The sequence below is a fragment of the Vulpes lagopus genome, chromosome 12, assembly GCF_018345385.1.
Source record: "Vulpes lagopus strain Blue_001 chromosome 12, ASM1834538v1, whole genome shotgun sequence".
Classification (NCBI taxonomy): domain Eukaryota; kingdom Metazoa; phylum Chordata; class Mammalia; order Carnivora; family Canidae; genus Vulpes; species Vulpes lagopus.
Window position 1 is genome coordinate 59,999,393 of NC_054835.1, and position 23,926 is coordinate 60,023,318.

Consider the following 23,926-nt stretch of genomic DNA (forward strand, 5'->3'; position numbering starts at 1 on the left):
AGGTGCTGCAGGGTGCAGAGGGAGCGGCCGGGGGCCGGGCAGGCCTGTGAGCATCCATGGGCAGCCATACCACCCGGCCCAGCTCCTGAGGGTCCCGTGCGGCCCTGGATCTCCACTGGGGGCTCGGCCTGAGGCCAGGCCTCCAGCCTCCAGGCCCCGCTGACCCTGCCCACAGCGACGCTGCTGGGCCAGTGGCAGCCGCACAGCCGATCATCCCGTGGCAGGAGCGCCATCCGTGCTCCCAGCCACACGTGGGGCCTCAGGTCTCCCTGGCCCTCGCCGTGGCCCTCCACGGGGCGCTCGCCCACAGTTCCATGCCATCCTTCCACCGGCTTGGACAGAGGCAGGCCCGTGGGCTTCGAAGCAACCGGACTCTGGGTGATTAATGGCAACGGAGGCGTGCCTGGCGGGCGGCTTTGATTTATTGATGTTGCCTCGGGAGAGCAAACGTGTAGTTCAGGGAAGTGTCTTCCGAGGGGCAGCGAGTGGTTAAGAGGTTGCAGGGAAGCTTTGATGTCGGGGTGTTAGGCCCGCTGCTTCTCCACACGTGCTTTCTCCCCGGGGGTGTGAGGGGTCAAGGGAGGGCACCTGCCCCCCACCTCCCCTCAGCCACCCCATCTGCTGTGTCCAGCGGGGCATCTCCCAGGACCTCAGGCTGGGGCCAGAGGCCACAGAAATGTGGGCACAGGGCTTGGTCTTGACTGGGACAGCAGGCGCGGTAGGGGTGGGAGGCCCTAGAAGTCCAGGAGCTGTGGGGCGGGGAGAGCAGCACTCAGCCCACGGGCCCCAGCCCTGCCCCAGGAGCGCAGGATGCAGGATGGGCCGCAGGCACCTACCAGCTGAGGCAGCACCTTCTCCAGCTGGTCCACATCCACAAGAGCCAGGTCCTCTGCCTGGGCCTGTCGGACGCTGCGGATAGCCGCTTCTGCCGCAACACGGGGGAAGTGACGGGGCAGCCCAGGTCCCCCCCGCCCCCAAGCGCTGGCTGGCAGCTCAGAGGATGGAGCTCGGGGGCCCCTGGGACACGGGCTTTTCCAGCAACGGGGTGTAGGGCTGGTGGGGAAATGGCTCCAAGCTGCGTGTTGATCCCCCCCGCTGAGAAAGCCAGGGGAACAGGGTCAGGACCAGCCCCGTGGGACATGGAGGACACGCCAGGGCCCTCGGGCTCACCCACAACGAAGATGGTCAGCAGCTCCGCCATGAGCCTTAGCGCATCCCCACTGACTGCAAGGTGGGAGGGAGCAGGTGACGGGCCAAGCCCTGCCACCCCCCCACCCCCCGGGCCCCAGGCCCGGCCTGCACCCCACGGCTCTTCTCACTAATCTGAGCTCCTCACACAAGTGACCCCTTTCCCCCAAGTCACGGGTGCCTGGCAGCCCCCAGGTGTGGTCCTGCCCACCGGCTGGTGCCCACGCACCTTTGGTCTTACTGTCCGTAAAGTGCATCTGCAACAGCTTGCTCACCAGTTCCTGGGGGTGGGAGGAGAGAGGTGGGGGAGCGAGGTCAGCAGCCCGCACGGCACCCTGCCTGCCAGACCCCTCAGGCATTTAGTTCTGGTTGCTGGAAAGGCCCTCCGTCCGTGTGGCCTCTCCCAGGGTGGGGGACTGGGCAGTGAGAAGCCCCGAGATGCCTCCAGGATCAGAAGTCTGACACGCGGGGGGGACAGGCGGGAGCAGTCCAGGCGCCCACCTGCTGCTGTCTGGGCTCCAGTCCGCAGGATCCAGGGTGGTCTTGTGCTCCCACCCCTGGGCGGAGGCACTCCTAGCGGGGCAGGACGTAGCTGCTCCTGGTGTGGACACACCTGGCAACACTGCCTAGCTTGTGCCAGACCTTGCACTACGTGCCAGGTCTAGGTGGTGGGTGGTCCATCGGAGGTGTGCCCCCCACCCCCAGGAGGCTGCAGTGCAGGAGGGAGTCCTCCTGTAACGGGATGGACACTGGGAACCACAGAGCTGGACGGGGGCTGGGCTGCCAGCGTGGGTGCAGGAGGAGGGGAGCACAGCCTGGGCATGTCTACAGGGCCTCCTGACAAATAAGGGTGGGTCCTAGCCCGGACTCCCCAAGGTCGGGGGGGGGGGGCTTGAGCCCATAAGGGACAACACCCCTCTGCAGAGCCGAGGGCTGCAGGTGAGAGATCCTGGGGGCTGGGAGGCACCCAGGCAGAGCCGCCAGGTGGGGGAAGGATGATGAGGATTTGGGGAGTAGGCCAAGGGCGGGTACGGAGACCAGGGTCCGGCGGAAGAGGCTGTCAGTGAGGAGCCAGCCGAGCCAGCAGGGAGGCAGGAGGGTGGCCACAGGAGCCCAGAAGTGGGGTGTCACGCAGGGAGGGTGAACTGGGGACTGACCAGCCCTGCAGCTTTAGCCATGGGGGCTTCGCCGTCTCAGCTGGGTGCAGCTCGAGAAAGCCCAGGAGCAGAGCAGAGGGGCAGGAGAGGGCGTGGACGCCATGGAGCCCAGGCTCAGGGGGGTAAGAACCTGCCACCCGGTCACTGGAACGCAGCCTCGTCCTCCAGGCAGCGACCGTGAGAGCCTGGCGCCACCTGCCGGGGATGGGACGCCCTCCTGCCCCCGGAGCTACCGAGCAGGGCTGTGACATCAAAGGAGTGAGACCAGTGACTTCAACTCGCAGAAGGCAGGACAGGACCCGGACGCACTCAGCCTCCGCCCTGCTGCCTGCAGGGGCTCTGGCCCCTCCGTCCCCACCACCCTCAGCGGGGACAGCCCTGCCCAAGGGTAATCACGGCCTCGGCTCTGGCGGAGCCCTGGGGTGCGCCCTCCAGGACCCTCTGCAGCAGTGATAACGGGGGGATTCTCCTGGTCACTTGGCCAAGTCACCCTGGCCTCGGTGACCTCCCTTTTCCCGTCATTAACCCCTCTGGGCCAGGGCCGAGCCTCCGTCCTGGATGACAAAGAAGAGGCTGAGGCAGGTGAGGCACAGAATGGATGCCTCTGTGAGGCCGTTAACTCCTGCCCTGGGACAGGTGGAGCATGGCCCTCGGGCCTACCTGGCGCACCTGCCTGATCTCACCGGAGGACAGGTCCACCCAGCGAGATGCAGAAGCCACTCACAGCCTGCAGGGGTGGCGCCCGGGGCCCTCCGTACCCACCCACCCACCCACCCACCAGAACCTCAAACGGCTGCTGCTCCAGAGCGGAATGGCCTGAATGAAGCCTTCACTCGGCCTCAGTTTCCCCACTGGTAAGTGAGGATAGTACCAGACCCATGTCCTCGCCGGGGCAGCCTCTGCCAAGAGCACGCAAGTGTGCCTGAGTGGAGGTGTCTAGGTCCACGCGAGGCACACGCGCACCCCGGTCCCGGGGCCCCCGGGACTCGCACCAGCAGGGCCTCGGTTGGGCCCCGAGCACAGGCCCGCGAGACAACGGGCCAAGGGTCTGCAGGCAGGGGGCCCCCCGGCGAGCGGGGCCCCACGGTCTCTGCACACCCCTCCGCGGGCCGCGGACGCTCGGCTGCAGGGCCCCGCGCGGAGGGCGGAGGGCGCGACCCGGGGCGGTGAGTGCCGCGTGGGGCCGGGCGGCGGCCTCTGTGCACCCCGCAGCCCGCCCCCCGCCCCGGCCCGCTCACCTTCCGGAAGCCGCCGCCAGTTGCCTCCATGACCGCCGCCCCGACGCGCGCCCTCCGGAGCCCTCGGAGCCCCCGGCCGGTCCGCCCTAAGCGCGCCCTCCGCGGCCCCGCCCCCGCGCCCCCAGCCAATCAGCCCGCGGCGCGCCCTCCGCGGCCCCGCCCCTTCGTCCCTATTGGCCGGAGGCAAGCGCCCGCCTTCGCAAAGCCTCCTGGGAGTTGCAGTTTGCGTCCGCCCTTCCCGGCGCGCCTCGCTCTTCCTGGATACTGAGGCTTCGCGGCGGCCGCGGGCATCCGCGGCGGGAGAGCGAGGGTCCGGGGCGCGCGGGCTGGGGGCCTGGGCTCGCGCCCCCCCGCGGGCGAGCGCTTCCGCAGGGGCCCTCGCCCCGCCGCTCCCGCCGGCCCCGCGCTCACGGGTGTCCCTCCCGTGGAGCCCCGTCGCTCGGCCGCTGAGCACTTGGGACCTGTGCTCGGCCCCGGGGACCCCGGGGACCCCGGGGACCCGGCTCCGTCCGTGCCGGTCCCTCCGGCAGCGCCATGCAGCAGCTCCGGCTCGCCTACAGCCGGCTGTGCAAGGAAGGTGGGGCTGAGCCCCAGGAAGCCGTCCTGCAGCGACTGCAGGAGCTGCCCCGCGGCCGGCTGGACCTGGCCGCGCAGAGCCTGACCGTGGACACCTGCAGGGCCCTGGGCAAGCTGCTGCCGAAGGACGCGCTGCTGACGGAGGTCGTCCTGAGCGACTGCATGCTGAGCGAGGAAGGTGGGCACCCCGGGCTGCGGGGCGCCGCGGGGGTTGCAACCATTGCAACTGGAGAGCTGGGCTTGGGGTCCGGCGCTTTGCCTGGCTCCGCTGGGCCTGGTGCGCTGCGCGGGGTCCGGGTGCCTCGGCAGCCCCTTCGGAGAGCTCTTCCGTTCCACCAGACCTCGTCTTTGTGAGGGGTCTTCTTTTTTTCTTTAAGATTTTGTTTGTTTGAGAGACAGGGAGCAAGTGAGAGACCTAGAGAGGAGGAGCAGGGGGAGCGATGGAGGGAGAAGCGGGCTCTCCACTGAGCGGGGAGCCTCACGTGGGGCTCTATCCCAGGACTCCTGGATCATGACCCGCCAAAGACCGATGCTTCACCCACAAGGCACCCAGGCGCCCCTCTGAGGCTCTGTGGCGCGCTGCGTGTGGTTAAAGCAGCAGCGTCCCTGGCGGCAGCGGGCAATCTCTGTGAAAGAGAGACCTTCCCTTCCCCTGACTTTTGAGAGTCCCAGCGTGCGGAGGCGGGGGGGGGGGGGGGGGGGGGGGGGGGGGGGGGGGGGGGGGGTGGGGTGGGGGGTGGGGGGTGGTGAGGTCAGCAGCCAGGTCCTGCGCCTAGAAGAGGTTACAGGTGTTTTGCACCAAATAGGAAGCAGGGCAACTCTCTTCGGGCACGAATCCTGACCGTTGGGGCCGCTGGGACAGTCATCTCTCCTCTGTGGAGCTGCCCCACGCTGGCGCCCACGGGGAGGAGTGACCACCCTGCCCCCTCACAGGGGCCTCACTGCTGCTCCAGGGGCTGTGTGCCAACACCATCGTGCGGTTTCTGGATCTCAAGGTGAGCAGTCCTCATCTGCTGCCTGGCCGGGGCCCTGTGGGGTGCAGATGGGGCATTTGGAGCCCAGCCTGTAACAATGGCGAGTCACCAGCCTGCCTCCTCCTGCCCTAGGGCAATAACCTTCAAGCCGCAGGGGCTGAGGCTCTGGGACAACTCCTCCGACAGAACAAGTCCATCCAGAGGTGAGGTGTGATCCTGGCCCCCACCCTGTCCACCAGCACCCCATGAGTGGTTCGGGGTTGGCCCAGGGGCCATCCTGCAGCCTAGGAGAGTCGTCTCCTGGCCAGTCGTCCATTGGCAGGGTGTTGGCAACTCTAAGTTCCTCATGAGGCTCCAGCCTTTCTGCCGAAGACCCCGAAGGCTGCACCTGTCCTCTGGCCCCTGTGGCAGCAGGGTGCTCCCTGGGGCCGCACACCTCAGGCCCACCTTTCCTGCAGTCTCACCCTGGAGTGGAACAATCTGGGCTCGTGGGACGATGCCTTTGCCACCTTCTGCGGGGCCCTGGCGGGCAACAGTGCCCTGCAGCAGCTGGACCTCCGCAACAACCAGATCAACCACAAGGGCGCGGAGGAGCTGGCCTTGGCCCTGGCGTGCAACACCAGCCTCCAGCAGCTGGGTGAGGCCTCCCCCCCACCCCCCGGCCTTCTCCAGATCTGCAGTCCCGGAGACCTGGGGCTCTATCCCACTGTTCCCTCCGCCTTTCTGCTGCTCTTGTCCTCTTCTAGAAGCAAGGGGGCGGAAAGGTGTGGGGAGGGGCCTGGGGAGCTGGGCTCCTGCTCGGCTGGGGATCACGGAGAGCACTCTTCCCAAAGGAAGCATCTCAGGCTGGGCCATCTCTGTCCGGGTGCACCCCATCTGGTGACCACAGGTTTCCTTCCAGACCTGCGCTGGAACAGCATCGGCCTCCTGGGAGGCCGGGCCCTGGTGAACTGTCTCCCCCGCAACAGAGGCCTGTGGAGGCTGGAGCTGGCTGGGAACAACATCCCCGGCGACATCCTCAGAGCTGTGGGTATGGGCACCCGGGGCTGCCGATGGCCCGCACGGTTTGGAGCCGGCCGTCTGACTGGGCCAGCCACTGAGGGAGGGGCGGCTCCGGGCCCAGGACGGGGACGTGGAACAGCATCGGGAGGGTGGCCCGAACCAGAAACGGGACGAAGAGGGAGAAGGTGTCTAGGGAAGGGTATGGTGGCGGGGAGCTCGTGGGGGACTTCACTTGTGGTGCTCTGAGCTGTCCTGTGTGCACTTGCTTGTTAGGCCTGTGAGGTGGGGGGGTCACCCGTGGCAGACGGAACAGCAGAGGTGCTGGCATATACGGCCTTGCCCCAATGGTCATGCCAATACCTTGGTGGCCCAGCCACAGCTGGAAAGGGGCTTCTTGGCCCTGCCCCGACACCCCAGAGGTCACGGCTGTGCGTGGGAGCCATGTGGGAGCGGGGCCACCCAGCCTCCGTGGTCCCCTGCCATCGGTGACCCCGACAACACAGCCCCGGGCCCAGTTGAACACCCTGCCACTCAGTGCGACTGCTTGTCCTTCAGGAGCACCAGGCACCCAAGGGCCTGAATGTGGGCAGGAGTCCCGCTCGTGGCCTCCACCCCGGCTGGGCTTGCCCCGCCCGTGTCGTCCCCAGCTCTCCTCACTGCCTCTGGCACCACCTTGGGCTGGCTCCTCCCCAGCTGCTGCTCAGATCTCCAGAACCCGGGAGTTGAGCGTGACGTTCAGTTCTTGAAAGTCATGCGGTGGATCTGAGCCTTGGGGTGAGCCCAGATGCCCCAGGACCATACCCATCTGCGGCAGCTGAGCGGCCTCCCCTGCCCCTCCCGCAGGCATGCCCCCCTGAGCAGGTGCCTCCCGGGCTCCTGGCCCCACCGTTGCCCCCTCCCTATGCCTCCACAGCCCTTGGCCTCACGGCGCACTCTGACGTGTGGGGCGAGACTGCCCACGGTGTCGACTGTCGGGTTACGGGTTCGGGGCCCGGAGCTGGGCTAACGCTGGCCGCTCCTGCGGGGCTCCTTCCACAGAGCAAGCCATGGCTCACAGTCAGCAGCGGCAGGCTGCTTCCCGGGAGAATCAGGCCCGCACCCGGGTGCTCAGCAAGGAGGTGCAGCATCTCCAGGAAGAGAAATCCCGGCAGGTGAGGACAGCACTGCTCTGACCGCGGAGCCTCATGCCAGCCGCCGGGGCAACGGGCTGGCCTCGGGGGGCCGGCAGGACCCCAAGCTCCTCTGACTGGCCAGCACTTCGGCCAGTTTGGTCTGGCCCATATCTAGGCGGGCAGGTGGGCGTCCCTGGGGCCTCTGCGCTCCCCAGTGCGGGAGCCCCGTCTTCCGTGAGGCCAGTGCCCTTCCGCTCTGCTGCTTGACCGGGCGTCGGCGCCCCTTCCTGCTTGAGCAGGGCCGGCAGGCGGCCTCCGGGCCCTCACAGGGCTCTGGCCACCTCTGCCCCCAGTTTCTGGACTTGATGGAGACGATCGACAAGCAGCGAAAAGAGATGGCCAGGAGCAGCAGGTGAGCGCAGCCCCGTCGGCGCGCCTGCGGTTTGGGTCCTGGCTTCGGCCTTGTGGGATGACTGACCCCGAGGCTCGTCACCTGCCCGCCGAGGTGGTGGCGTGTGCTTCCCAAGGACACGGGCTGGCGGGTTCGGGGCGGCCGCTGAGAACACCCCTAGCCGCGGCTGGGATGTCGTGGAAGCATGAGGAGCAGCCGCTGCTGCCAGAGCCAGGGGGCCTGGGAGTGCTCTGAGGTTTCTCGGACCTTCCTTTCTGCTTCTAGGGCGTCGGCAGCACGCATGGGTCAGCTTCAGGAAGCCCTGAACGAGAGACATTCCATCATCAACGCCCTCAAGGCCAAGTCAGTGGGGCTGGGGGCAGGAGTGGGGACGGGCAGGAGTGGGGGGCTCTGGAACGTTTTAGAGATGGGCCCACGGCAGAAAAGTGACACACACAAGAACTCTAGTCCCCAGTGTACAAAGTAGACTCCTGGGTTGGTAACCCCGGAAGGTTTCTTGGATGAGGTGAGCTCTAGCTGAGGGGAAGAGTGGTGGGCAGGAGTGAGAACGGCACCGCGTGTGCGAGGCTCAAGGCGAAGCTGGGACGGGGCTGGCTCTCCCCTCCTCCCAGGCTGCAGATGGCCGAGGCTGCCCTGGCCCTGTCAGAGCAGAAGGCCCAGGGCCTGGGGGAGCTCTTGGCTACCACAGAGCAGGAGCAGCGAAACTTGGCACAGAGGCAGGCAAAGGAGCACAGGCTAGAGCAGCAGGTGAGCAGGGAGGGCTGGGTGGGCACAGGGTGGGCAAGGGCGGGCAGGCGGGGTGACCAGCGATGCCCGATCTCCCCCTCAGGAGGCTGCAGAACGGGAGTCTAAGCTCCTCAAAGATTTATCTGCTGCCAACGAGAAGAACCTGCTTCTGCGGAACCAGGTATGGGGGTGTGGGCCAGGGCCCTGGGGAGACTGGGGTGGGGGGCAGGGGGCCAGGCCACAGGCAGGGGGCAGGATCACGGGGCAGGGGGCCAGGGCAGGGGCTGGGGCCACGGGGCAGGGGGCAAAGGCAGGGGGGCCAGGGCCACAGGCAGGGGGCAGGGCCACAGTGGGGACAGGGTCATGGGCAGGAGCCAGACCGGAGCTTCCGTCCATGGTGCTGGCTTCCCAGGTGGACGAGCTGGAGCGGAAGGTGAGATCTCAGCAGGAGCAGCTGTTCCTGGCCAGGCAGGAGCTGACCAACACGGCGGCTGAGCTGAAGGCGCGGGCCATCCAGGCCGAGGGTGGGCACATGCAAGCCCACAGTGGAGGGGCCCAGAGAGGGGAGGATGGGTGGTGAGGGCACCCGGGGATTCCCACCCACACTGTCCCCCCTGGGCTTCCAGAGCGTCTGGAACTGGAGAAGAATAGGTCCCGACAGAGCTTGGAGGACCTGGAGCAGCTGCGAGCCAAGGAGGTGCCACCTGCCGTCCCTTGTGACTGCCTAGGGCCTGCGGGAGCCTCAGGGGCATGGTGCCCCTAAAGCACACCCCTGCTGTGCTCCCTGGCAGCCTTGGGGTGCTGCGTGGTAGATCTCGGCCAGCCCCAGCAAGTGACAGACCCAGAAACTCCCGATCAGCCTCTAGAAAAGACCATAGCACAGGCTGCCAGGCGCTCCGTGCCGTCTGGGCGTGGCCCTGGGACGTGCCCTCCATCTTTACTTCTTGCCAAGCCAGGGGGGCAGCCCCTTCTCAGGAGGAAGTGTCACCACGATTTGCCTGCCACAGGGTGGAGATTGCATGGGGGATGTAAGTGGGGGCACTAGTCTTCCAGCCCCGTTCCTGCCCCTCACCTTGGCAGGTGGAACACATGACTCGCCACCTGGAAGAGAGTGAGAGGGCCATGCAGGAGAGGGTACAGAGGCTGGAGGCCTCGCGGCTGACCCTGGAGGAGGTGAGCACATGCTGGTTGGGTGCTAGGCTCTCGGTCTCAGAACCTCATCAGGACCCACCCACCGACATCCCTCTGAGGCCAGAGGACCTAATGAGGTGGGACATGGGATCTCTGTCTAGTGAGCGAAGCTCTCAGGAGGCTGGTGCAGGGGTCACCCCGGCCCAGCGGCTGGGTGGGGCCAGAGGGGTCCCTGGCCAGGGCTGGGAGGACAGGCCCAGGGATCACCGTCTGTGCTACAGGAGCTGAGCCGAGTGAAGGCGGCAGCTCTCAGTGAGCGTGGCCAGGCTGAGGAGGAGCTCATGAAGGCCAAGAACCAAGTCCGTCTGGAGGAGGTGAGCCCACTGCTGGCAGCGCCCACCAGGGAGTGAGGCCTGGGGGGCTGAGGTGCATAGGCTGGACTCAGGCTGGCTTTGGGCTCACTGGGGGGAGTGGGGGGACAGGAGCCATAAGGGGCCGGGGGCAGGTAGGATCCCAGCAGGACAGGCCCAGGATCACATCCCACCCCCTACAGAGAGCTGCTGGCATCCAGCCCTGGCATGGGGGCAGCGGTTCACCCACATGCAGCCTGTGATGGCCTGGCCCAAGCCGGAACCACCTGGGAGATGGTCAGCCTGGGAGATGGGGGGAGCCCGGCAAGGGTACTACCTACAGGCTAGTTCAAGTTGAGCCTGTTGAGAATATGCACACGTAACTTGGGTAACTCGGGTTAGGAGGCCGTCTCCACAGGTCATCCCCACTCCGGCTGAACGGGGTGGGGTGTTCGCCTTGCTCCCTGGTGCTTGGGGTGACGTGCAGGGCGGCAGCAGGCAGGCCTTGAGCCCTCCTCACTTTGCTCACCAGCCCCTCTCCCGTGACCCCAGCAACAGCGCCTGGCTCACCTGGAGGAGAAGCTGCGGCTGCTGGTGCAGGCCCGGGACGAGGCTCAGAGCGCCTGCCTGCAGCAGAGGCAGACGGTGGCCGACGCCCAGGCCCGGGCCAGCCAGCTGGGCCTGCAGGTGGAAGGCCTGCGCCGGCGCCTGGAGGAGCTGCAGCAGGTGGCTGGGGCGTTGAGGGTCTCCCCACGGTGCCCCGGGCTCCCCCCCACCAGCCATACACTCACCCCCGTGTCTGGCAGGAACTAAGCAACAAGGACCAAGAAAAGGTGGCTGAGGTGACCAGGGTGCGGGTGGAGCTGCAGGAGCAGAACGGCCGCCTGCAGGCCGAACTGACAGCCCAGGAGGCGCTGAAAGAGAAGGTGGCGGCCCTGGAGCGCCAGCTGAAGGGTGAGCTGGGCCCAGAGCCCCCGGGGCCTTCTCGCAGGGGGTCGGCCGACAGGTGGCCGGGCTGCAGGGCTGAGCGGTGCCTGGTGGTGTGGGATCTGTGGGATCTGTGGGATCCTGTGGGATCGGGGAGCCTGCCTGCGCCCCACCAGGCCTCCACGTGGACCTCCAGCCCGTGTCCCCCTCTGCAGTGATCGCAGGTGACCACCGGGAAGCGCTGCTGGACAGGGAGAGCGAGAACGCCTCCCTTCGTGAGAAGCTTCGGCTCAAGGAGGTCGAGATCGCCCGCATCCGGGAGGAGGAGGCCCAGAGGGCCAACTTCCTGCAAAATGCTGTCCTGGCTTATGTGCAGGGGTCTTCTCGGAGGGCCACGAGCCCCCAGAAGTGAGGGGCGGCGAGGCAGCGTCTCCCACCCGTCCCTTCCTCTCAAGAGGCAGCCTGGCAGCTGAGGCGGGGTCTGCAGCTGGGGACTCGGGGGTCCGGGGCCAGGCCGGATCAGTCAGGCCCAGGGCGGGCTGGCCACGCGGTAGGGAGTGGGCACCTCCAGCCCTTCCCGGGGCCCTTCCAGTCCAGGGAATTCGCTGGATGCATCCGCTGGAAAGCCCCCCTCCAACCCCCAGGGCGAGGAAATGCAAAAGACCTGGGGGAGCCCACGCTGCACCCCTGCACCCCTGCACCCCACCCTTCTCACCTGTAACCTGGTGCGGGAGGCTGGCCCGCATCTCCTGCGTCTTCTAAAATACACTTTTTACACTTTGTGATACGTTTTGGGTGGTGCCTTCTCCCACACGTGTCTGCGCCCCACACCCAGGGGACCCTCTGCCCCGACCCGGGCGGGAGGACCCCGGGGCCACTGCGGGGGGGCGGGGGTGGTGGGACACGGGCACACGGTGTCCCGGCTGCGGCCCCGGGGCTCCCCCGCGACGCCGCCGCGTGCACACGGACGCCCCTCGGCCGCCCCTGCGCGCCCCGGGGGGAGTGGTGGGGCCCGGACCCCCGCCCGCGCTGCCCCCGGCGGGCGGCGCGGGTCCCGGGGCGCAGGGGAGCCCGCCGGGGCTGGGCGCCGGCGCCCCCCACCGAGCGGTCCCCGAGCCGCGCGCGCCGGTTCGGGGCGGGCCCGCGCCCCCCGCGCCCCCCGCCGGCCGCGCTCGGCTGTCTCCGCGCCCGGCGCTCGGCGGCGCTCGGCTGTCTCCGGCCGCTCGGCTCGGCGCTCGGCTCGGGTCCGCGGCCGCTGCGGCGCCGGCGCCGGGCATTTCTCCGCAGCTCGGCTCGCGGCCGCGCCCGCCCGGCCCGCGCCCATGCAGGCCATCAAGTGCGTGGTGGTCGGCGACGGGTGAGCGCGGGACCGGGGCGGCGGGCGGGCGGGCGGGCGGGGGCCGGGGGCCGGGCGCGGGCCGCGGCCCACCTGATGCTGCGCGGCCTCGGGGGTGGGGCCGGGCCTCCCACCTGCGCCGAGGCCCGGCGGGGCCGCGGGCGGGGCCGGGGCGGGCGCTGAGGCTCGGCCTGTGTCCGCAGCGCCGTGGGGAAGACCTGCCTGCTCATCAGCTACACGACCAACGCCTTCCCGGGAGAGTACATCCCCACCGTGTGAGCGCTGCGCGGGGGCGGCGGGCTCCCCGGGCTCCCCGGGCTCCCCGGGCTCCCCTGGGCGGCGGCGCCACGCGGGTGTGTGGCCCCGGCCCAGGCCCCGCCGACAGTCCCGCTCTGCCTGGCAGTTTCGACAACTACTCGGCCAATGTGATGGTGGACGGCAAGCCGGTGAACCTGGGGCTGTGGGACACCGCGGGGCAGGAGGACTACGACCGGCTGCGGCCACTGTCCTATCCCCAAACTGTAGGTGACCACGGGGCCAGCCCCCGGGGGGCTGGGGCGCTGGGGCGCGGGGTGCTTGAGGTCCTGCCGGGGTCACGGGGCCATGTGGAGGTCCTTGACCGCTCCCACCTGGGCCCCCTCGCCTTTCTCCCAAGGACGTCTTTCTGATCTGCTTCTCGCTGGTGAGCCCGGCATCCTTTGAGAATGTTCGAGCCAAGGTAGGGCTGTGCCGCTGGGAGGACCCGTGTGCAGGAGCAGGGGGCGTGGGGGGGGTGCCCAGAGCACCTTCCCGGCTGGGCAGGGACAGTGTTGCCTGAAGACCTTAGGTCACATGTCCTTGGGAGGCAGAGGAGATCTGTTTTGCTTGGGTCTGAAGGTGACCCAGGGGAGCGATGAGGGGGCAGAGGCAGGGTAGGGGTGCTGGGTGAGGCGCTCAGGGCCAACTACGAGGGCCATTGAAACTTCCCGGTGGGTATTTTTGTCCTTGGCGGTTTCCCCACCAAGCCCACTGGCCACTTCATGAAGCAGGAAGGGCTCAGTGTGGAGCAGGGCCTGAGAGGAGGGGACCCTTGGGGGCCATGGGCTGCTGTGGGCATGGCTGCAGGACAAGGCCCCAGGTGTAGGGGTCAGAGCCTCCATCCCCACAGTGGTACCCAGAGGTGCGACACCACTGCCCCCACACGCCCATCCTCCTGGTGGGCACCAAGCTGGACCTCCGCGACGACAAGGACACCATCGAGCGGCTGCGGGACAAGAAGCTGGCCCCTATCACCTACCCCCAGGGCCTGGCCATGGCCCGGGAGATCGGTGAGCAGGCACCGCAGGGGCAGGAAGGGGGCGGGGGCGTGCCCTGGGAGGCACAGAGCGGCCCCCGCCGTGCTGACCCCGCTTGCACTGCGCCTCCCACCGCCACCAGCCCCTCCGTCGCTGACCCCCGTCCCTCGCTCCCCCCAGGCTCTGTCAAGTACCTGGAGTGCTCGGCCCTCACCCAGCGGGGCCTGAAGACCGTGTTTGACGAGGCCATCCGGGCTGTGCTCTGCCCACCCCCCGTGAAAAAGCCGGGGAAGAAGTGCACGGTCTTCTAGAGCCTGCCTCTGCAGGAGCAGCCCCGCCGGGCCCTGTTTGCTGTCGTCGTATTGAGATGTTTGGTGTCTCTGAGTCCGCTGTGGGGGAGTGGTGTGGGTGGGGAGGGGGAAGACGCATGGGGACGCGGCCGCCGCTCCTGGGGACGGGGCTGGGGCACCAGAGTCCTGTCTGCTCTGTCTCCTCTTTCTGGGGGCACAGCTCCAGCTCTGCCTGGCCCCCACGGGAGGCTGGAAGGGAGCAGGGTCTCCCTCGGGCTGCAGGGGCGGGTCCAGGGCAGCCCCAGGATGGGCTTCCTGATGGGGGAGGTTGGGGGGATGGGTCCTGTTCGTGCGCCCCAGGATGGGGTGGCCCTTTCTTCTTTTATACAATAAACATTCTCCACCAACATCTCCCTCCTGTCTGGGTACTCGCCTCTTTCCACGGGGTGCCTCGCCCCTCACCTCCGTCAGGGAGAGCACAGAGGGGGGAGCTTGACCCCACACGCTGGGCGAGACGAGAAGACCCCGCTCAGCTGTGTCCGGGGCCAAAGGATGTGACCAGACCAAAGTGGGAGTAAGGGCACAGAGCCCCTTTGGGGTGAAGAGGGCCACCCCCGAGTACTGACTTCAGGGTCCTGAAAGGGGCACACTCACTGAGCAGCCAGATGTGGTCGGGGTCCACCGAGCCCCACGGAGCCTGTCAGGACTGTGCAGCAGCCCCCCCCAACCCCGCCCCCGCCAGGCCTGGGCGACACTCAAGGGGGGAGGCAGGGGGTGCAGTCTGGCAGGGCTGAGAAATCCTGAGAGGTGGGGCCGGTCCGCCGGGGGGGGGGGGCGGGAGCGGGGCTGTGGGGGGGCCTTGGTCTGGGGGCTCAGACTTCACCCTGAGGCCGCAGGGCACCTCCAGGCAGCACGTGATTGCAGCGCTCCCCCGGTGCGCAGGGCGGTGCGCAGGGCAGGCCCGAGCCGGGTCTGAAGGGCCAGCTGCCAGCTGCCAGAGAGCCTTTATCGATCATCGTATGATTACACGTAGCCGAGTTGAAAGCAAAATCAACTCCGAATACTGCAAACACCCCTAGCTGGTCCCGTACGCAGCGCTACCATCCACGTCCACGTCCACGTCCACGTCCGTGTGGTAAGGATAAAGGTGGGAGCCCTCGGGGCGCCTGCGGGCCTCGGTTGAGCTTCTGACCCTTGGTTTCCGCTCAGGTCACGACCTCGAGCACGGTGTGGAGCGGTCAGCTCCGCACTCAGCAGGGCGGGGCCTTGAGGTCCTCTCTCCCTTTCCTCGCCCTCTACACTGTGTCTCTAAAAATAAATCAAGGGACGCCTGGGGGGCTCAGCGGTTGAGCTTCCGCCTCCGGCTCAGGTCGTGATCCTGGAGTCCCAGGATGGGTCCAGCATCGGCTCCCCGCAGGGAGCCTGCTTCTCCCTCTGCCTGTGTCTCTGCCTCTCTCTGTGACTCTCATGAATAAATAAATAAAATATTTTTTAAAAATATTTTTTAAGGGATCCCTGGGTGGCGCAGCAGTTTGGCGCCTGCCTTTGGCCCAGGGCGCGATCCTGGAGACCCGGGATCGAATCCCACGTCGGGCTCCCGGTGCGTGGAGCCTGCTTCTCCCTCTGCCTATGTCTCTGCTTCTCTCTCTCTCACTGTGTGCCTATCATAAATAAATAAAATTAAAAAAAAAAATATTTTTTAAGAAATAAATCAACAGTAAAAAAAAAAAAAGGTGGGAGACCACGCATCTCTCCCCAGCCCTGTCCTCAATGCCATCACACGGCTGCGCGTCTACACGGCTGCAACAGGCAGGTTCTCCCACGGGACTTGATTTACCATGAACTGTCTAGACGGAAAGCAACGGAGAAGTGCAGATCAAGCTCCCGTGCTGCGCCTCGTGTGCTCAGTACTTTGTGAGGAACTCTTAAAAAGGTGAAAAAAAATGTTCTTCCAGTATCTGAGAACTCTCATCTAATTCAGCAAAGAAGTTGTTCAGATCCGACAATTAGCGAAGCTCCCATGTCCATCTTTCTCGTTTCCCGTTTGTCTAACTCATTAACTTTGAGGAACATGAACCAACATTTACGTCAGGATTACCCCACAGAGCCGGCTGCTAAAGACTCCGCTGCCCGTACCCCAAAGGCCTCTGGACAGGGCCAAAGGTCATCCTTGGTCAAATTCACCACCAGGCTTAGTAGCTGGCCTTCTGGAAGGTCCCACTTCCCAGGCCTGAAAACCTCAGGCAAGGGAGTCACGTGCCACCCTGCCTGGGGTGTGAGTCCACCGGGTACTCACTCCTGCACGCAGCCCGGGACTCTGCATCGCCTGGCCACTTGCCAGAGCCCAGGAATCAATGTGCAGGCTGAGCAGAAGACTCATGTTTACTGGAGAAACTGGGCGGGGTGGGGGGGGTCCGCATGGAGCAGGGGTGTCAGGTAGAGACTCAGGTGGCCAGGAAGCCCCCATCCACCGGCACAGTGGAACCCGTGGTCATGCTGCTCCGGTCACTCAGCAGGAAGAGGATGGTGTCCACCACGTTCTCCACCTCTGCAGGCAGGGTGGGAGTCAGGGCACAGGTGCGGGGGCGCTCCTCCATCCTCCCTTCCCACCCCTCATCTAGGCAGGCACTGGGGCTACTGGTGCAACTTCCAGCTGGGCTCCTGCCTGACTCACCCGCAAACTTGCCAAGTGGGATTCGATCCAGCATGGTCTTGGCCTTCTGAGGGTTGCTCCAATTGGCCTGGCCCATGGGGGTCATCACCACTGTGGGGTTCACCGTGTTCACGCGGATCTGCACCAGGAGGATAGGGAGGAGGTCAGCAAGGCAGACTAGGTGCCCAGGGTATGTGGGCTGGGTGGTGGGAGGCATCGCACAGGGCTCACCTTGTGTGGCCCAAGCTCCAGAGCCATCACCTTGGTCAGCATGTCCATGGCACCCTTGGTGGAGCCTGTGAGGAGCGGGATGCCTGGAGTCCGAGCTGGCCACAGGCTTGGGGGTCCGTGGGGTCGGGTGAGGGCGGAGCGGGGGGCTTACTCACAGTAGACGCTGTGGTTGGCTATTGCTCGCTGCGAGGCCTGGCTGGAGATGTTCACGATGGACCCTGGGGCTCCCCTGGCTATTAAGCCGCGGGCCACAATCTGGAATTGCAGAGGGAACGTGCGGCAGAACTAGTCACCCACCGGCCGTTCCCACCCCTGCCCTGAAGGCAGCTCACCTGGGACACTTGGATGACGGCCCGCAGGTTCACGTGGAAGGACCTGGAGGCAGATGGGGAGACCCTGGTCAGTGACTGGGGCCCGCTGCTGCAGGGGCCAGCCCTTGCCCTAGGGTTCCCCCACCCTGGCCGGCTCACGTGTCACACGCCTCCTTGGTGACCTCCAGGAAGGGCTGCAGCAGCGCCACGGCAGCGTTGTTCACCAGCAGGTCCACGGGGCCCACGCTGCCCAGCGCCCGCTCCGTGGCCTCCCAGTCACCCAGGTCCACACACACGAGCTCCACCCCGGGACACTGTATGTATGGGGGGGGGCCCAGCTGGGAGAGGCTCCATGCCCGGGGCGGGGGGCACAGCTGGGCCTCTGCCACGTGAGGCCTTCCAGGCCGACCGGGAGGGGTTAGAGGTCCCGGAGGGTCCGGCGCCCCAGGCCGCTGAAGGAGGTGGCTGAGGCGCCAACACGGCCCCTGGGCCCCTGGCCGGTCCACTGCCCACACCCTAGGCTGCAGGGCAGCCGTTTCTGGCTCCTTCCAAGCCCAGGCGGCGTCGCCATTCCCCCGACACTCGGCCACCCACGGACACCCGGTTGTGCCCCGGGAGGGGCTGCTGAGGGTCCCCGGCCAGCCTCAGCGCCTGGCACCTGCACGTGGCCCGTGGCCCGTGGCGGGGGTGGGGTGGGGGGACAGGGTGGAGCCTACCTCACGGACCAGGCTGTCCAGGTCGGCCTGGGTCCGGCTCACTGCCACCACCTGCACCCCCATGGCGTGCAGCGCCTGGACCGTGCTGCGCCCGATGCCTGCAGGGAGTGTGGGTGCATGTGGCGCACCGCTGCCCCCCGGACCCCCACCACCTGGATCCCTGGACTCCCACCACCCTCTGGACTCCGGCCACCCCCCGGCAACCCCCGGACCCCTCCTCCTGGACCCCGGCCACCCCCTGGACCCCCGGCCCCCTCCTCCTGGACCCTGGCCACCCCCTGGACCCCCGGCCGCCCTCTGGACCCCGGGACCCCGTCTCCTGGACCCCGGCGACTCCTGGACCCCTCCTCCTGGACCCCGGCCACCCCCTGGACCCCCGGCCACCCCCTGGACCCCTCCTCCTGGACCCCGGCCACCCCCTGGACCCCCGGCCACCGCCCCCTGGACCCCGGACACCCCCTGGACCCCTCCTCCTGGACCCCGGCCACCCCCTGGACCCCCAGCCGCCCTCTGGACCCCCGGACCCTGCGCCCTGGACCCCGGACCCCACCCCCTGGACTCCCGGACCCCGCCCCCTGGACCCCGGCCACCCCCTGGACCCCTGGACCCCTCCTCCTGGACCCCGGCCACCCCCTGGACCCCCAGCCGCCCTCTGGACCCCCGGAACCCGCGCCCTGGACCCCGGCTGCCCCCTGGACCCCCGGACCCCGCCCCCTGGACCCCCAGCCGCCCTCTGGACCCCCGGACCCCGCGCCCTGGACCCCCAGCCGCCCTCTGCACCCCCGGACCCCGCGCCCTGGACCCCGGCCGCCCCCTGGACCCCGGCGCCCGGCCGCCCCGCAGGCCCACCTTTGCCCGCCCCCGTGACGAGCGCCCGGCGGCCCGCGAGCCCCAGCTCCATGGCCGCGGTTCCGTCTCTGCGCGCGGCGCGGCCGGACCGCAGGCGGGAGGGCGCGGGGCGGGGCGCGGGGGACCAGTCACAGGCCGGGCCCGGTGGGGCGGGGACACTGCGAGAGCACCGCCCGGGGCGGGCCGAGGGGGCGGGCGCGGCGGGGCGGCCGGTCAACCTCCGCGCGTCTCCTCCCGCCGGGCGGTTGCAGACCCAGGGTGGTCGGAGGCGCCCGAGAAGGCGGCGCGGGAGGACGGCCTGGCCCTCCCGCCCCGCCCCGGGCGTGGCTCAGCCGCGTCACTTGGACAACTGTCAGCCCGAGGAAGCCACTGCCACAAAGGTCCACTGGAACTTCCAGGGGGCTGAACCCCAGTGTAAAGGCCTGGCCACTTGAGACCACCAGCTCTTTTTTTTTTTTTTTTTAAGATTTTATTTATTCCTGAGAGACACACAGAGAGAGACAGAGACAGAGACACAGGCAGAGGGAGAAGCAGGCTCCATGCAGGGAGCCGGGGGCAGGACTCGATCCCAGGACCCCGGGGTCACGCCCTGGGCTGAAGGCGGCGCTAAACCTCTGGGCCACCTGGGCTGCCCCAGACCACCAGCTGTTCAAAACACTTGGGCAGGGCAGCCCCGGTGGTGCAGTGGTTTGGCATCGCCTGCAGCCCAGGGCGTGATCCTGGGGTCCCGGGATTGAGTCCCACGTCAGGCTCCCTGCATGGAGCCTGCTTATCCCTCTGCCTGTGTCTGTCTCTGTCTCTCTTTCTGTGTGTCTCTCGTAAATAGATAAAATCTTAAAAAGAAAAATAAAACACTTGGGGCAGGATAAGGAGACATGGGATTGGGGTTGTGGGGATGCGGTGTCCAGTGAGGGCAAGCTTTGTTTCCTGAGGCTGTGGGGTCATTTACAGACATATATGAGCCCGCGTGTGCACTGCCTCGCACAGAAAAGCTGATATGTGGGTCATGGTGAGAAAGCCTAGAACTGCCTGGAGTCCCTTCTGTGGTCAAGAATAGGGACTCGGTGATTGCAGGGCCTCTGGGTCACTGGGGCTTTGGGCCCAGAGGAGTGCACAGGCTGGAGGAGACAGTAGCCAGGGCAGCATACGGCACAGACCTGAGAAGCCCCTGGGGAACAGCCAAGGGAGTCCTCCCCACCCAGCCTGGCCCTGAGGTGCACACCCTGTGGCTTCCCAGCAAACCCTGCCCTCTGCCTGCCAGAGGCCACCTGAGGTCCTTTTGGGAAGGCACATCGGCTTAGATCCCTTCTGTGACTTTCCTTTGACCTCAGAACGGTGTCCCAACCCTCTGACCTGTCCTGTGATCCCCAGTGGGTCAGTCCAGCTGCCACAAGCCCTGCTGCAGGAGGGCCCTGCAGGTTGGCCGGAAATGCCCCGAGCTGTGCCCATCCCCGCCAGGGCCGGAGGCTCTCCTAGCCCCGCAGTACCCACCCAACCCCTCTTCCCCGCCTCCCGGGCCAGGGAGGGACGCTTTCCCAGTCTAGCTGAGGGACCACCACAGGCCGCATCACCCCGCGGTTGCCACGTGGGGGCTCTACTCAGGCGAGCTCCAGGGAAACCCCAGAGGGCCCGCAGAGCTGTTGGGTCTGGACTGGGCCGGGACAGCAGGCAGGCCCCGCTGCGGACCCCTTCCGGCCAGTGCTCTGGTGCGGGGAGGGAAGTGTGCGGGATAAACCGGGCTGCTCCAGCACCGCGCCGTGCCGTCCTCCCCAGGGATGGCCTGGTCCAGTCCAGGGCACCTTCCCCAGCTCCCAGACCCGCAGCCGCCCGGCTGCTGGCGGTCGGAGCTGCGGGTGGGGAAGGTGGCCGCAGCCCGCTCGGCCCTGCCCTCTGGGCTCCGCGCAGGGCTGCTGCGCTGCTCTGGGGAAGAGCACGGGCCGCGAGGCTCTCTGCAAACACGGCGCAGCCCTGCAGCCAGGAGCCAGGTCGCGGGGAGTCCCGGCGGCCGGGGATCCGCCCCCTCACCTCCCGGCGCCTCCCTCCAAACCCGGCAAGCACCGGATCCAGGACAATGGCCTCCGTTTATTTAGGCAAATCCCACCAGCGACGGAGGACACAGTGGGCGGGGGCGACGGGGCGAGTTTCACGGCGGCGCGGCTGTGGATGCGGAGCGCGGCCACACACGGAGCCTGCACGGGCGATGGGCTGCCGGGGGCGGGGCCAGGGGAGGGGCGGGGCCCGCGGCGGGGCGGGGCCGCGGCGGGGGCGGGGCCATGGAGGGGCGGGGCCATGGAGGGGCGGGGCCGCGGCGGGGCGGGGCGGGGCCAGGGAGGAGCGGGGCCGCGGTGGGGGCGGGGCCATGGATGGGCGGGGCCGCGGCGGGGCGGGGGCGGGGGCGGGGCCCGCTGGACCGAGCAGGGCCCCGCTGGCTCGCCCGCGCCGGCGCCCTAGGAGGCCAGGTACCCGCCGTCCACGAGGATGCCCGAGCCGCTGGTGGAGGCGCTGCGGTCGCTGAGCAGGAAGAGGATGCTGTTGACCACGTCCTCCATGTCTGCGGGTTGCGGCGGGGGCAGGCGGGGTCGGCGGGGGCGCGTCCCGGCAGCCCCGGCCCCGCCCCGCCCGTGCCCGCTCCCCGCAGCCCCGCTCACCAGCGAACTTCCGCAGCGGGTGCCGCTCCTTCAGCTTCCGGACAAACTCGGGGTCCGTCAGGATCTTCTGGCTCATGGCCGTCGGCACCACCGTAGGGTCCACGGAGTTGACCCGAATCTAGGGCCCGGGGCCGACGGCGGCCTCAGCAGGTAGGTGAGCCCCCCTGCCCGCCCCCCGCCGCCCCCGCAGAACTTACTTTCCGCGTCCAATCTCTGACCCCACTGCCAGAGCCTCGGATCCTCCTCAGGCCTCTCCCATACCCCACGCCCCATGCTGCCCATGACCCTTGCCAGCTGCAAGCCCCGCTCCCCAGCACCTACCTTGTGCCTGCAGACCCACCTCCTGTGGCCCCCCCACCCCTGTCCCTCAGGGCCCCCTTTCCACGCCCACCTTGTATGGCCCCAGCTCTGAGGCCATGGCTTTGGTGAGCATGGTCATTGCACCCTTGGTAGAGCCTGTGGAGGGAGGGCAGTGCTGAGGACACTTAGGGATTCAGCCTTTTTTTTTTTTTTTTTTTTTTTTTTTATGATAGGCACACAGAGAGAGAGGCAGAGACACAGGCAGAGGGAGAAGCAGGCTCCATGCACCGGGAGCCCGATGTGGGATTCGATCCCGGGTCTCCAGGATCGCGCCTTGGGCCAAAGGCAGGCGCTAAACTGCTGCGCCACCCAGGGATCCCGGGATTCAGCCTTCTTTGCACAGAGGCTAAGCCTGGAGCCCAGCATCTCCTGCATGGAATGTGGGGGGCGGGGCTACAGGCTGGGCAGAGGGACTCACTGTAGACAGATAAGTTGGGGAAGGTGACATGGGCCACCATGCTGGAGACATTGACGATGGAGCCAGGCACTCCACGGTGGATCATGCCCCGGGCCACAATCTAGAAGCCAAGAGAGGGGCAATCTGACCCCAGCGTGCTCCCACCTGGGCCTTGTTATCGCTGGGCCTTGTCCTCCCCCTGGCTCACCTGGGATACCTGGACCACCGAGCGCAAGTTCACGTTGAAGGCCCTGGGGGAGGGGCATAGAGTCAAGTGCGTGGCCACATCTGCCCCACGATCTCAGCAACCCTTCCCCAGTCCACCAGCTCTCCTACTCCCCACCTGTCGAAGGCCTCCTTGGTGACCTCCAGGAAGGGCTGCACCAGCGCCACGGCAGCGTTGTTCACCAGCAGGTCCACGGGGCCCACGCTGCCCAGCGCCCGCTCCGTGGCCTCCCAGTCACCCAGGTCCACACACACGGACTCTATCCCAGGGCACTGTGGAGAAGCATTGGCTGGTAACCAAAGGAGGTGGTCCCAGCAGGCTCATGAAGGTGTGCGGGAGCAGGCTCTGGCCCTGGCGCTGGGGGTGACGGGGTGCGGTGGAGGTTGTGTGCCTCACCTCCTTGGAGAGGCTGACCAGGTCAGTGTTGGTGCGGCTCACAGCTATCACTCTGGCTCCCAGGCCATGCAGGGCCTTCACAGTGTCTCTCCCGATCCCTGCAGGGGTGCAGCGAGTGAGCAGATGGCTCAGTACATATAGCTCAAGGCTGAGGGCCGGGGCGGCAGCCCCTTTCACTGAGGAAAGAACAAGGTGCTGGCCAGAGGATGGACACCATGGGGCAAGAGGCCATCTGAGTCCGAAGCTCGGCCAGCCAGGATCTGACCACGGGAGGCCCCGGAGAGCAGCTCCTTCCCACTGGGCCGGGGGAAGAGGCCCCGGCTGGATCTCTGAGCCTGAGGGCCACCGTCCAGGGGCGGGGGACTTGCTTGCACTGACCAGAGAGTGGCCAGTGTCCTGTTCCAACACAGCCTGCTACGTGGTGGACATCAGCCTGGGCTCAGGTCCAGGGGCTGCTAGGAGTGCAGGGGGGCGATAATTGCTGGCGGGGCGGTCTGTGACAGGCATGGAGGGACTCCCAGGATCTCCAACACAGGCCTGTGAGGCTTCAGGGGAGACCCCACCTTCCTCTCCAGCTCAGCCCCTCCCGCACCCTCACCCGCTCTACACATACCCACCTTTCCCTGCCCCTGTCACCAGGGCCTGCAGGCCGCTGAAATTCAGCTGCATGGTGCTCACTCGGAGCCTCCGTCCAGCGGGAGAGGGAGGCATGGAGGTTTTAAAGACCTGGGGCGGGCCGTTGTGGGGGCGTTGAGGAAGGAGGGCTGGGGGCACAGGGCAGGGGTGGGGCATCACAGCAGCTCTGTTTCCTTGTTCACAGGAATCTTCTTTTTTTAATATTTTATTTACTTGACAGAGAGAGAGCTGTGGGTGTGAAAGAGCACAAGTAGGGGGAAGGGCAGAGGAGGAGGGAGAAGCAGGCTCCCTGCTGAGCAAGGACACTGGGCTGATCCCAGGACCTTGTTCATGACCTGAGCCGAAGGCAGACGCTTCACCACTGTTCACAGGAATCTGCTGCCCTCCTCACCCACACCCCACAGGTGCTGGCCCAAAGCTCAACGCTCAGTTTTGGAAAAGTAAATAAAAATAAATCCTAGACTGGGGCCATGCCCGTTCTTGGCTGGCTGGAGACAGTGGCCAAGGCACGCTGGGCTCAAGGCTGGCCTCCTGCCCTGCTGCCCCTGACTCCACCGGGGCCCCAGCGTGGGGGCCACTGAGGCTCCAGAGTCTTCCTCACCTGCCCCTGGCCAGCCCGGGAATTCCTACCCCCTGGCCGCCCGCCCAGCGCTGAGCCCTGTCCACAGGAGTGGCCGTCCTGAGGTGCCCACATTCCCTCTCGGGTGTGGCTCTGGGAGGGGGGGTCCTCTCCTTCCCCAGCTGTCCTTCTCTGGTTTCCCTCCCTCCCTGCCTTTTGCATTTCATCTCCGTGTAAATCGATGTTCTCTT

The 23,926-nt window shown here is 67.2% G+C and overlaps 5 protein-coding genes across 8 annotated transcripts; 2 read left to right on the forward strand and 3 right to left on the reverse strand.

Annotated features, from left to right (window-relative positions):
- Positions 1-404: 404 nt before the first annotated feature.
- CENPX (centromere protein X) lies at positions 405-3,704 on the reverse strand. Its single transcript, XM_041724829.1, has 5 exons — positions 3,584-3,704; positions 1,418-1,469; positions 1,171-1,224; positions 837-925; positions 405-749 (listed from the first exon to the last, which is right to left on the reverse strand). Exons 1-5 carry the CDS (start codon positions 3,611-3,613, stop codon positions 735-737), a joined length of 240 nt encoding a protein of 79 aa, XP_041580763.1. The 5' UTR covers positions 3,614-3,704; the 3' UTR covers positions 405-734.
- Positions 3,705-3,826: 122 nt separating this feature from the next.
- LRRC45 (leucine rich repeat containing 45) lies at positions 3,827-11,575 on the forward strand. Of its 2 annotated transcripts, XM_041724823.1 has the most exons (17): positions 3,827-4,337; positions 5,093-5,154; positions 5,266-5,336; positions 5,592-5,770; positions 6,035-6,163; positions 7,174-7,286; positions 7,601-7,659; positions 7,924-8,001; positions 8,271-8,406; positions 8,489-8,566; positions 8,798-8,909; positions 9,012-9,082; positions 9,466-9,558; positions 9,798-9,890; positions 10,419-10,592; positions 10,673-10,820; positions 11,009-11,575. In XM_041724823.1, exons 1-17 carry the CDS (start codon positions 4,118-4,120, stop codon positions 11,203-11,205), a joined length of 2,013 nt encoding a protein of 670 aa, XP_041580757.1. In that variant the 5' UTR covers positions 3,827-4,117; the 3' UTR covers positions 11,206-11,575. The 2 variants fall into 2 exon arrangements, with proteins under 2 accessions (XP_041580757.1, XP_041580758.1); XM_041724824.1 differs by lacking the exon at positions 11,009-11,575 and having other exon boundaries at positions 10,399-10,592; positions 10,673-10,813.
- Positions 11,576-11,998: 423 nt separating this feature from the next.
- Positions 11,999-14,467, forward strand: RAC3 (Rac family small GTPase 3). Of its 2 annotated transcripts, none has more exons than XM_041724828.1 (6): positions 11,999-12,150; positions 12,333-12,404; positions 12,533-12,650; positions 12,785-12,847; positions 13,277-13,440; positions 13,584-14,467. In XM_041724828.1, the coding sequence occupies exons 1-6, from the start codon at positions 12,116-12,118 to the stop codon at positions 13,642-13,644; spliced, it is 513 nt and encodes a 170-aa protein (XP_041580762.1). In that variant the 5' UTR covers positions 11,999-12,115; the 3' UTR covers positions 13,645-14,467. The 2 variants fall into 2 exon arrangements, with proteins under 2 accessions (XP_041580762.1, XP_041580761.1); XM_041724827.1 differs by having other exon boundaries at positions 12,001-12,150; positions 13,277-13,436; positions 13,584-14,436.
- A 1,590-nt stretch (positions 14,468-16,057) lies between these two features.
- DCXR (dicarbonyl and L-xylulose reductase) lies at positions 16,058-18,608 on the reverse strand. Its single transcript, XM_041723926.1, has 8 exons — positions 18,454-18,608; positions 17,605-17,702; positions 17,048-17,202; positions 16,910-16,952; positions 16,733-16,832; positions 16,578-16,642; positions 16,368-16,485; positions 16,058-16,241 (listed from the first exon to the last, which is right to left on the reverse strand). The coding sequence occupies exons 1-8, from the start codon at positions 18,503-18,505 to the stop codon at positions 16,138-16,140; spliced, it is 735 nt and encodes a 244-aa protein (XP_041579860.1). The 5' UTR covers positions 18,506-18,608; the 3' UTR covers positions 16,058-16,137.
- Positions 18,609-20,515: 1,907 nt separating this feature from the next.
- LOC121472704 (carbonyl reductase [NADPH] 2-like) lies at positions 20,516-23,272 on the reverse strand. Of its 2 annotated transcripts, none has more exons than XM_041724007.1 (8): positions 23,098-23,272; positions 22,481-22,578; positions 22,202-22,356; positions 22,067-22,109; positions 21,880-21,979; positions 21,493-21,557; positions 21,102-21,219; positions 20,516-20,964 (listed from the first exon to the last, which is right to left on the reverse strand). In XM_041724007.1, the coding sequence occupies exons 1-8, from the start codon at positions 23,270-23,272 to the stop codon at positions 20,597-20,599; spliced, it is 1,122 nt and encodes a 373-aa protein (XP_041579941.1). In that variant the 3' UTR covers positions 20,516-20,596. The 2 variants fall into 2 exon arrangements, with proteins under 2 accessions (XP_041579941.1, XP_041579942.1); XM_041724008.1 differs by having other exon boundaries at positions 20,764-21,004.
- Positions 23,273-23,926: the final 654 nt, after the last annotated feature.

Excerpts from the sequence above, each read along its gene's own strand:
- CENPX (XM_041724829.1), bottom strand. The coding sequence starts at position 3,613 with ATGGAGGCAACTGGCGGCGGCTTCCGGAAG. Across the intron at positions 1,225-1,417 it reads TACGGACAGTAAGACCAAAG|TCAGTGGGGATGCGCTAAGG; the intron begins GTGCGTGGGCAC and ends CCCACCTTGCAG. Across the intron at positions 926-1,170 it reads GCTGACCATCTTCGTTGTGG|AAGCGGCTATCCGCAGCGTC; the intron begins GTGAGCCCGAGG and ends GTGTTGCGGCAG.
- RAC3 (XM_041724827.1), top strand. The coding sequence starts at position 12,116 with ATGCAGGCCATCAAGTGCGTGGTGGTCGGCGACGG. Across the intron at positions 12,405-12,532 it reads GGAGAGTACATCCCCACCGT|TTTCGACAACTACTCGGCCA; the intron begins GTGAGCGCTGCG and ends TCTGCCTGGCAG. Across the intron at positions 13,437-13,583 it reads GGCCATGGCCCGGGAGATCG|GCTCTGTCAAGTACCTGGAG; the intron begins GTGAGCAGGCAC and ends CGCTCCCCCCAG.
- DCXR (XM_041723926.1), bottom strand. The coding sequence starts at position 18,505 with ATGGAGCTGGGGCTCGCGGGCCGCCGGGCGCTCGTCACGGGGGCGGGC. Across the intron at positions 17,703-18,453 it reads CGTCACGGGGGCGGGCAAAG|GCATCGGGCGCAGCACGGTC; the intron begins GTGGGCCTGCGG and ends CACTCCCTGCAG. Across the intron at positions 16,242-16,367 it reads CCCACTTGGCAAGTTTGCGG|AGGTGGAGAACGTGGTGGAC; the intron begins GTGAGTCAGGCA and ends CCCTGCCTGCAG.
- LRRC45 (XM_041724823.1), top strand. The coding sequence starts at position 4,118 with ATGCAGCAGCTCCGGCTCGCCTACAGCCGGCTGTGCAAGGAAGGTGGG. Across the intron at positions 10,593-10,672 it reads GCCTGGAGGAGCTGCAGCAG|GAACTAAGCAACAAGGACCA; the intron begins GTGGCTGGGGCG and ends CGTGTCTGGCAG. Across the intron at positions 10,821-11,008 it reads CCTGGAGCGCCAGCTGAAGG|TGATCGCAGGTGACCACCGG; the intron begins GTGAGCTGGGCC and ends CCCCCTCTGCAG.
- LOC121472704 (XM_041724007.1), bottom strand. The coding sequence starts at position 23,272 with ATGCCCCACCCCTGCCCTGTGCCCCCAGCCCTCCTTCCTCAACGCCCC. Across the intron at positions 22,357-22,480 it reads TGGTCAGCCTCTCCAAGGAG|TGCCCTGGGATAGAGTCCGT; the intron begins GTGAGGCACACA and ends GCTTCTCCACAG. Across the intron at positions 21,980-22,066 it reads CGGTGGTCCAGGTATCCCAG|ATTGTGGCCCGGGGCATGAT; the intron begins GTGAGCCAGGGG and ends CTTGGCTTCTAG.